This window comes from Cyprinus carpio, chromosome A6 (genome assembly GCF_018340385.1).
Source record: "Cyprinus carpio isolate SPL01 chromosome A6, ASM1834038v1, whole genome shotgun sequence".
NCBI lineage: Eukaryota > Metazoa > Chordata > Actinopteri > Cypriniformes > Cyprinidae > Cyprinus > Cyprinus carpio.
In genome coordinates this window covers 28465163-28473375 of record NC_056577.1, presented here as the reverse complement: position 1 = coordinate 28473375, position 8213 = coordinate 28465163, and the positions used below count along the sequence as shown (strand labels likewise).

Here is an 8213-nt window from a genome sequence, read left to right as displayed (position 1 = left end):
TTGCTCAATTTAATGTTTTTGTTGAACAGAAGTATTAATTTCTTTAAAAAAAAAAAAACACAAACTGTTGATTGGTAGTGTATGTAATTAAATAATTATTAATTTTACAGCAAAAGAGTTGTCAGGGCAAGCAACAATCAGAACATCTGTCCTGACTGTGAGTGAATGAAAAATTATAATCATTGTTGAGCCTTGCTACTTCTTTTGATTCTCTCTTTATGTTATTCTCTGGAGCTTGTATAAACTTGATAAATAGATTTCGACTTGACTAAACTTTAACTGTCATATCTGTTCATCACTGCCAAGAGACAAAATGTAACCGTTTTAGGCGGTCCTTGGAGAGGCCTGAGCACCTGTCTGATACAATAGCCTGAACCTTACACTGTGTACCACACACATACAGCCTCTGGCTAGAGGAAGTGATGTGTGTGCATTCAGCTGTGATGACCCGTCCTCAAAGGAAGAGCAGGTACTTCATCTTGATCATGTTGACCTGCTGGGTGGCTGTTTGCAGAACACTAGATGCACTGGTGTGTGCATTGTTCTTCGGTTATTAATTTCTTAATTAGTGTTTTAATGTTATTTCAATGTTAATTTAAGGTTTTTATATATCTCTCTCTAAAGGAACAGTTCACCCAAATATGAAATTTTTCTTAAACTTTATACACCCTCAGGTCTTTCAAGACATAGATGAGTTTGTTTGTTTGTTAATTGGAACAGATTTGGATCCTCTGCAGTGAATGGGTGCCGTCAGAATGAGAGTCCAGACACCTGATAAAAACATTACGATAATCCACAAGTAATCTACAATACTCCAGTCCATCAGTTAATGTTTTATGAAGTGAAATGCTGCATGTTTGTAATAAACAACAAATATACAGTATATATATGTTTTTAACTTAAAACCGTCACTTCCGGCTAAAATACATGTCCTCAATTCATAATATTACTTTCTCCAGTGAAAAAGTTGTACTGTTCAAGTACTGTTTGGAAATTTTGATGTGAGAGGACAACTGGGATTCTTATTTGGGCCAGAAGTGATGGTTTAAAGTTGAAAAGTCTTAATGATGGATTTGTTTCTTAAAAACACACTGCTTTTCACTTTAAAAGATAATTGATGGACTGGAGTTGTGTGGATTACTTGCAGATTATGGTGATGTTTTTATCAGTTGTTTGGACTCTCATTCTGACGGCACCCATTCACTGCAGAGGATCCATTGGTGAGCAAATAATGCAATTCTAAATTTCTAAATCTCTTCCAATGAAGAAACAAACTCATCCACATCTTGGACATCCTGAAGGTGAGTAAATTCTCATCAATTTCTTTTTTATTTTTGGGTGAACTATTCCTTATGTATGTACCATTAATATAAATATTTCTGATAACTCTGACACTAACTTGGGCGTCATGGGTCCATATTTTATGCCTGGATTTTTTTCATTAGAAAAGTAATAACACACCTCATCTATGAGCTGCATAGTGTCATTTATGTCTGTTGCGCAAATGGTGTTACTCACCAAAGTTAAAAACTTAAGGGCAGGGGTTTGATCATGTTTCACATGTAAGTCATACATGTATGTTTATGTCTAATGAAGATGAGATATGTATGGATATCTTATAATTGCTAACAGGGTGTTTATGTAATGGTACAATAATGTCCAGTTCTATATCCAGAGCTGATTATATGTCCCCATCTGGATTCATTATCATCTGTTGTCAATAACACCAGTGATGTGTCTTTCACACCATCTCATAACAAACCCCATACAGCCAGCCATCTGGATGTGTGTATGTGAGTGTGTTTGTCTGCATTATGTCCTTGGTTGGTTTTATTAACAATCATACATTTTTCAGTGAAGCATTGATAAACTATTATGGTGGCAATAAAATAGTTTAGTCATTATTTTTAATTGCTGTCTGATCAGCTTTGTCACTGAGGCCAAGTTGCCTAAATAAGTGTTCTTTAAGTCCTCTCTAACTATAAAACTCAGTATATGAATACTACATACAGTATAAGATTTATACATATATGCAATAAGATATATGCAATAAGAAGAACATCTATTTAGGCAGCTTGCCTTCAGTGACAAAGCTGATCAGACAGCAATTAAAAATTAAGTATAGTAAAACAAACCTTAAAAAAAAAGAAGAAATATATATATATATATGTATGTATGTATGTACACACACACTTTTATATGCTATCTTAAACTTGTACATTTTACAGTTTTATTACACATTTTTAAGAATATTTTACAATTTTCAAATATACAAAAAATAAAAAAAAAATTGTGTGTGATTTTTTAAAATTTGTAATAAAACTGTAAAGTATAAATATGTAAAAATATGAAGAGTACACACACACATAGATATGTATTCATTTTAATTTTACAATTTCATTACACATTTTCAAAAAATATAAAAAAATTCTAATATTCAAAATTATCTAAATTACAGTGAAATTCCTTTTTTTGTGTGTGGAGGGGGGGTCCTTATTCCTAATATATTGTAGAAAAAAGGAAAACCGCCAAAAAAAAAAAAAAAAAGGAATTTCACTGTAATTTAGTCATTCCTTCTAATGGATTGTTAGATTGAGTTCATTTATTTTCAAATTTGAATTATTGAATTGAACCCATGTTTTCCATCCGAGTATTTTTCTTCCTTTTAAGATAAGTTTCATCTGACTAGCTTCTTTTTGGCAGGATGGTTCGAACATGCCCGCCTTTTCACCTCATCCTAAATAGCAAAGATTTTCATTTTATGTAATGTCATGTGACAGCTTCTCGTGAAACTATGTAGACTTTAGCATGAGTCTTCAGTGTGCACTTAAGCGGATGCTGCCTGTGCACAGACTACTGGTCCAACGGCCCAGGGCCAGCAGAAAGCCACGCTTCATCTCTGAGCTCTGCCACACATGAGTGCTTAAAGAAAAGCTGCCCTCCAGGCGCTGGAATCCATAGCCCTGTGGAGGCTGCAGATAAGGCCATGCGTATGTGTGCTTTGGAAGGGCTCACGTTACACCCATGAAACCCATGCCACTCAGGAACTGTTACCATATGAAAGCAAACTGTTTTGAATGGAGTGCACCGCCTGGCTCGGCTCTTTGTGTCAGCGTGATAACACCGGCTATGCCAGACGGAACGTGTTAAATTGTTTCTATCACAGCTAATGTGTTTGAGGTCAGTGGCTGAGGATTTATTAGACCACCTCCGCAAGCCACACAGAAAGGCTGTGATCCAAAGCAATTTACTAGAGGCATGTGTATGTTGTGGCAGTCGGATGGTTTGGGTGTGGGGTGTAAGTTGATGTGTCACATTTGGGTTTTTGGTCTGTCTTGTTTGTCTGCGCATGTCACGCTTGAGCAGTAATTTGACAGTGATTATTACAAGTACATCACTCATAAAAGATGTTATTTATTCACTGAAACATGGTCTCTGAGGTCTGAAATGCACTTCAGGGGTCTGAAGTGCACTTTTCTCCCAGAATTTCACCAGTGGAAGGAATCTATTTGGACGGATGAGGTGTTTCTCCCTGTGGGAAAGAAATAGGAGTCAGAGGAGATCTTTTGAATATGACAAATGTTTCTCCTTGACGGCAGTGAGATGTCATTGAGAGCAATTTTAGATTTAGAAAAAAAGACTAAACTAACATATCTCCTCTCCTCGGTCTGGTGAATCATTTTTTTTGTAAATCTGCTTGAATGAATTGATTCACTAGAATCCAAAGCTGCATGAGCGATACGTATGTGGTAAATGGTAATTATATGAAATTACAGCTTGCTTCATGCTTTTCTGTACCTCTCTGCAGAGTAGCTGGAAGCAGAAGATGCCACGCTGGTCGATACATGTACCATGAGGAGCACAGGAGAGCTACGCTAAAGACAGACGGGAGAAAACAGTTCACCTGGACACATTTCACAGGTAAACACACTCTTTTCTTTCTTAGCACAAGATTACCTGTGTAAAGAAAAGATATAAACCTCTTTTCAGTTTTAAAAAGTCAAAGCTATACCATGCTAGTTTGTGGCGGTACATTCAGGTTATGCTGATGCACAAGTCTGAGGGATTTCTACTTCTTGAATAGCTGTTAAAGAATAGCTGTCAATTACAGTATATAGTCTCAGCTCCCAGATTCAACAAAAAGTGACACAAAGTCCACTGGACAGTAAATTAGACATGGTACCATGGTACTGGAATGGTTTTGGATGTCTAGTACTAATGCTTAAGAATTGCCATGAAAATTGTATAGTTTCAAGATATGGTAATCATTCAGTATTATGGTATATATCAAATACCATCCCCGGGCGCCGCAGCATAAATGGCTGTCCACTGCTCCGGGGTGTGTGTTCACGGTGTGTGTGTGTTCACTGCTGTGTGTGTGCACTTTGGATGGGTTAAATGCAGAGCACGAATTCTGAGTATGGGTCACCATACTTGGCTGTATGTCACGTCACTTAAAAAACCCACTCACTCAAAATTACCAATCTGATATTATCAATGTACCACAATACTGTCAAAATATCCAGTTGAAGATACTATAAAAAATATTCTCTTGTTGGGTATTTTGTTAATATATATATATATATATATATATATATATATATATATATATATATATATATATAAAGATTTTTATCCTGCAGAAGATGATGATGTGTGTACATATGTATGTATATATGTATATCTTTTTTAATATAATTCTATTAAATATTTTAATGTTATTTTATTTTCTAAATGTACATATGACCATCAATATAATATACATGACTGTCAGTAAAACAGACGATATTTAAGTAGAGAACAATTTAATATTTGTCTCTGAAAATATTTAAATATTAAGCATTTTTAATATAAATACAAATTATTTTAAATATACTGTATGAATCAGCCAGTATAACAAGTAGATAATACTCTTATTTTTCTGGACAACTTTTGTCTGTGCAGTAAGGAAAAGTACCAACAATGATTTCATTCTATTGTACATAATAACGTTTTGATGCCTGATGTCACTACTTGAAAACAAGTAGTGTGGAAAAAAAAGAAAAGCAAAAAAAATTCTTCAATCACAAATATTTCAGCATGTTAAACTGGAGCTTTATTGAGCTTTTTTTTTTTTTCATTTAAAACAATGCTAAAACTGTAGATCTACAGATATCAACCGTCATGTTGTTGATCTACATTTCTTTGGCTGCCAAGTACTGTATACCTATATTAGCCAAAGTGTCTGTGCATGGCTATGCAGAAGAAAATCGAAAGAAATTTGGCATCATATTTGTCTGTTACCACTATTCTGTATGATGAAAGCTAACATTAACCTGTGCTGTACTCAGGTCACGTTGAGCCCATGCGGTGGTCCATGCTAGCCCTGCTGCTCTTGTCCTGCAGCCAGATGTTTGCCCAGCGCCCAGGTGACATCTGTTCACAGAACGCTGACCACAGACAGGATGATGTCACGGCCAACCCTGTGCCGATCGTGGATCCTAAACTCTTCATCAGGAGGCGGTACCGCTCACCCCGCGTTCTGTTCAGCGAACAACCCCCCGACTCAGAGCCCGCTGGGCACCAGAAGAGGAGCAGGGCGAAGAGGAAAGCAGGAACGCCTCAACACCGCGGAGTTTACTCCGTCTGCGAGAGTATTAGCACTTGGGAGGGAAATAAAACCAAAGCTACAGACATCTCGGGCAATGAGGTCACAGTCTTAGCTGATGTTCTCATCAACAACTCCAAGAAAAAGCAGTACTTTTTTGAGACGACCTGCAGCAGCGGGCGGAACGGAGGATCCGGGTGTTTGGGAATCGATGCACGCCATTGGAATTCACACTGTACCAATTCACACACGTTTGTGCGAGCGCTGACATCATTCAAGAACCTGGTGGCGTGGAGACACATAAGGATCAATGTAGCTTGTGTGTGTGTGCTGAGCCGAAAGTCTTGGAGACAATAACAAACTGGCTGCTTTTCAACACGCCAGAGCCAGCCTTATAATATTAAACTTGATATTCCTCCATGAGATCATGGACATTTACCTTGTGCAAACCACTGAAGACAACTTATGACATAAAACAGACTGTCTAAGGAGAATAAATATGATGTCTTTGACATAGGATACTACAATGGAACGATTTGGACTTCAGAGTTTGTTTTTTCAGTTCTTTTTTTTTATGTATTTCTGTCTTGTTACGATAATAGTTTTCTTTTGCAGCAGTATGAGAACATGTACATACAGTGTTGTGTGTGGTAATTGTTATTTATTAAACTGCATCATTATTGTCTAGTTTATTTTGTGCATATTAGGAGATGAGGAACATTCTGAGTTAAATACAACTATAAATTAAAAGTCTGTCATCATTTACTCATACTTGAAAACCTCAGTCTCAGTTCATTATAATTGCATTGACCTTTTGTCATTTTTTTTCTGTAGAAGAAATAAAGTTATACGGGTTTGGAACGACATGAGAGTGAGTAAATGGTGACAACATTTCACTTTTGGATGAGTTTATTATTAATGTGACTTCAAAAGAAACCTAATTTACTTCCTAATACATGTTTCTGTTGATTGGTGCACATTATTCCAAAGAAAATAATGACCGAATGACTTTCATTTTTGGCTGATGGCACCAAGCCCCTCCAACTACTTGTCAAAAATTTTCACAGACAGCTTGTCAGTCAGTTTCCAATGGTTCAAAAAGTCCTGGGCCTAGTTGCAAGAAATGTATTGTCAAGCGTTTTCTTACAAACGTCTACTGGCCTACATGTTCTTGTTAAATATATTGACTCTGAAATATATCATCTTATCAAATTAAAATGGTTTGGAAATGGTAAAAAAAATCTGTTTCACTTTGACTGAAGCTCTTTCGACAGCATTTGTGATAATTGTGGTTACCACAGAAAATAATTTCACGTTACTACTACTACTAATAATAATAATAATAATAATGTGTTTTCCGCAATGCACTTTATAAAGCCTAGTAGACAAGCATTCAGTAACATGAATAACCCAAAAATTAAAATTTTGTCATTATTTATTTTCACTGGACTTGTTCTAATGCTGTATGACCTTTCTTGGGGGAAAAAAAACACACCCAAACGTTACATGTTAGCATGAAATAATAAATGGTTTAGTAGAATAGCTTATCAACCAACTAAAAAGGTTAAAGTTACCTGCACTTAGTATTTGCACAACAATACCAGTTAAAAACATGGAAGGAAACCAGCATAACCAGGGGTTTATCCACCTAGGAAAGTAGACCAGTTTCCAGGTCAAAAAAACTTAATGTAACATAAATGACCTTTTGCTTTTAAATGCTGACCCACTAGGCTTCCACTGTAACTGCATTACTCAAAATATTTCACTTTGACCAGATTATTTTCATAGCATGCCACGCTGAAATAAAATAATTAAAAAAAAAACCTTGAACTCTACAGAACAGCCTCAATTTAAGCTTTCGGGAATTAGTTGTTTTTTTTTCTGGTTTTGATGTTAAAAAAAGCTGTGACTCAGACACGACCTTCAGCCATGTGGCAGAAAAACTAAACGGTCAGGGCAAATTTCGTCAGACACTTTAAGTAAGCCGGAACGTTTGTTGAAACTGTCCGTGGGACCGACCTCACGTCTCAACAGATGTGCCTCACACACATGGAAATGGACCTGCACAGGAATGCATTAGATGCCTTAGACAAGAGAACTGGCCTTGAGAGTGAAAATCGTTAAAAAGCAATTCTAACAACCACAAACAGGTGTGTCACTCCAATCAGACTTTGAATACATTAGTTTAGGCAGCATGTGGAAGTCTTAAAAAACAGATGGACCACGGCCTGTGAGACCCACCTCGGGTTTGATTATGTAAACAGAGGGAGACCACATGCCAAAGGTCAGGTGCGTGACCAAATGATGAGGTCATGTCTAGAAGCCTGAAAGCCACAGGTCTGCGAGGTCAAAGTTCGGGTGAAATAATCAACAGGACTGTAAGGTTTATATATCACATCACCCATGAGGTCCTTCATCAGCACATGTTTGTTTAGCAATATAATGCAGGTCAAGTAAAAGGGTTGTCATTTCAAACAAAGTCACTTTCACACAATCATTTGCTCTCATTAGAAGAGGATGTTTTGTGGTCAACAGTTATTTCAAACAGTTCTGTGAGCTCAGATGAAGAACGTGAGAGAATTTTCCTTATGCTCGCGTTAATGGAACAAAAAGCGTGTCTCTAATT

At 36.6% G+C, this 8213-nt stretch overlaps 1 protein-coding gene across 2 annotated transcripts in view; it reads left to right on the top strand.

The window, feature by feature from the left end:
- Positions 1–6861, top strand: part of LOC109068037 (nerve growth factor-like) — a 17300-nt gene extending 10439 nt beyond the window's left edge. The window contains exons 2-3 of one of the 2 annotated variants that reach the window (XM_042758869.1): positions 3814–3921; positions 5331–6861. In XM_042758869.1, coding sequence (XP_042614803.1) covers positions 3846–3921; positions 5331–5944 — 690 coding nt within the window. In that variant the 5' untranslated portion in view covers positions 3814–3845 and the 3' untranslated portion in view covers positions 5945–6861. Of the gene's footprint in view, positions 1–3808; positions 3922–5330 lie in introns of both variants that reach the window. The other variant, XM_042758868.1, reaches the window with a different exon arrangement.
- Positions 6862–8213: the final 1352 nt, after the last annotated feature.